The sequence below is a fragment of the Engraulis encrasicolus genome, chromosome 15 (genome assembly GCF_034702125.1).
Source record: "Engraulis encrasicolus isolate BLACKSEA-1 chromosome 15, IST_EnEncr_1.0, whole genome shotgun sequence".
NCBI lineage: Eukaryota > Metazoa > Chordata > Actinopteri > Clupeiformes > Engraulidae > Engraulis > Engraulis encrasicolus.
The window spans coordinates 19643945-19646444 of record NC_085871.1 but is presented as its reverse complement, the minus strand read 5'-3'; the positions used below and the strand labels follow the sequence as shown (position 1 = coordinate 19646444).

The window sequence follows — 2500 nt, the reverse complement described above, 5'->3', positions numbered from 1 at the left end:
TAATGACTTGTCAGATGGTGACAGGAATACTCGTCGACCCATGCACAAGAGCCCGGGCATTGTGGGTACATTCCATGTACATTCTAGTAAGTGTGTAGGAGAGAGAGCGAGACAGAGAGAGAGAGAGAGAGAGAGAGAGAGAGAGAGAGAGAGAGAGAGAGAGAGAGAGAGAGAGAGAGAGAGAGAGAGAGAGAGAGAGAGAGAGAGAGAGAGGAGAGAGACGGAAGCAAAGAAGAGAGTGAGAAGGAGTAAAGGAGAGATAGGGTAAAGGAGAGAGAGAAAAGTGGGAGAGCAAGAAGGAGGGAGAGAGGGATGAATGAGTTTGTAGAGGCAGCGGTAAGAGAGAGAGAGAGAGAGAGAGAGAGAGAGAGAGAGGAGAAAAGGAGGAGAAGAGGAGGCACAGTGGCAGCGCTTTGTAGTGCTGTGCGTGTTGGCACTCGGGGGCACAGGCAGGGGCACGGTCTGGAACTGGCACTGGCCTGCTGTGTGCCTCTGTTACCCAACACTTGCCACCACTCCTCCCATCACTCTCCAATCACCCTCTCCTCCATCCCTCTGTCCTTCTCTCTCTCTGTCTGTCGCTTTCTCTCTCCCTCTTTCTGTGTTTTTCCATTTCCCTCTCTTTGACAAACTCTTTCTCTCTCAGGCGCTCTATCATTCCTCCTACCACTCTCTTTCACTTTCTGCCCAGGTCTCCTCATCTCTCTCTTTCTCTCTGGTCCCTTCTTCTATTCTCTCTCTCTCTCTCTCTCTCTCTCTCTCTCTCTCTCTCTCTCTCTCTCTCTCTCTCTCTCTCTCTCTCTCTCTCTCTCTCTCTCTCTCTCTCTCTCTCTCTCTCTCTCACACCCGCCCTCTTTGCTCTGCACTCCCGGTTCTGTAACTCCACTGGTCCAATTCCTATGGTCCAATAAACCTTCCACTCCTCCTTCCTGTGTTCTGCCCATCTTTCCATCTCTCACCTCCATCACGCCATCCCTCTATCCTCCCATCACCCCCCCCCCCCCCCCCTCTCTCTCTAGTCTGTCTGGCGACATTTTCCAGAGTGGAACAGTGGAGAGTGTTTGTATGTAAATAGGTAGCAGGTAGTAGCCCCACCAGAATACTCATGCTATTCTTCCAACCACTCCCAGCCTACACACACACACACACACACACACACACACACACACACACACACACACACACACACACACACACACACACACACACACACACACACACACACACACACACACACACACACACACACACACACACACACACACACATTTTTCCTTCGGCGTCTGGCGGCCGGCTTAGAGAATGTGTGCGAAAAACATTCAACATTTTGTGTGTGCCTGTGCGTGTGAGTGAGTGCGTGCAGGCGTGCAAGACTGTGCCTGCATGTCTGGATTCTCATGGATAGATCCATCCAATACAAATACCGCCAATTCCTTTCATTTCATTTTCCACCCATTTATTCTGCACGAGCCCTCCCTTCGCCCCCCCCACCCTCCTTCCATATTTCCTTCTGTCCTCTACTCTCTCGCCATCTCCCTTCTCCTCTACCCTCTCTCCATTTGCAACTCCCCTCTCTCTCTCCCAGCTTATTTTTCCTCCTGCTCTTCCCTCTTCCCTCTTTTTCTGTCTCTTCGTCCTCCTCAGACATGCACCATTGGAGCTGATTGTGCAGGACCCAACATTTGCAGCTACGCCCCTGCCTCTAACTTTCCTCTCACTTTCTCTCTATCCCCACCCTCCCCCCAAAAAGTACAGACACACAGGCACACACGCATGCATGCATGCATTCACACCCGCACTAATGCATGCACTCACAGAAACACATGGAAACACACACGCACACGCACACGCACACGCACACGCACACGCACACGCACACGCACACGCACACGCACACGCACACGCACACGCACACGCACACGCACACACACCATCTTACCGAGTAGTGTCTCTTGCGCGTCTTGTCCACACACTTGCCCTGCAGGCATATCCGGCCCTTGCCACACGGGGTGCCCTCCACGGCGGGCAGCTTCTTGGTCAGGCACACCATCTGGCCCTTGCGGATCACCGCGCACCACAGGCGGGCGCACACGTCCATGCCGGGGCACACCGTGTACTCGGGCCCGAACGCCAGCCGGCACTGGCGCACCGCGTCGTAGCTCTGGCCTGGGAGCTCCTCTGGGCCCAGCAAGGGCTGTCTGGGCAGGTCCAATAAGCACTCGGCTGGAGGGGGGGGGGGGAGAGGAGGGAGAGAGGGGGGAAGGAGAGGGATCAGGGGTGAGAGGGAGAGAGAGAAAGAGACAGAGAGAAAGAGAGAGGGAGAGAGAGAGATGGAGCGAGGTGAGCGGAGGGAGGAATGCATGAAGAGAGAGAGAATTATTAGTTGACAAAGCTTTCCGTCACCTTTTGTGCTGTGAATCTAAAGTACATCGCAGGAAGAACTGCAGCATTGTGGCATTTCAGCTTGGGAGCGGACATTGCAGGCACACCTGTTACCCTC

General features: G+C 53.9%; 1 protein-coding gene across 1 annotated transcript in view; it reads right to left on the bottom strand.

Moving 5' to 3' along the window:
* The window catches only part of LOC134463862 (A disintegrin and metalloproteinase with thrombospondin motifs 5), a 44784-nt gene that overhangs the window by 15101 nt on the left and 27183 nt on the right, over positions 1–2500 (bottom strand). Inside the window, exon 4 of the mRNA XM_063217185.1 lies at positions 1940–2223. Within this exon, the coding sequence (XP_063073255.1) occupies positions 1940–2223 (284 nt within the window). The remainder of the gene's footprint in view (positions 1–1939; positions 2224–2500) is intronic.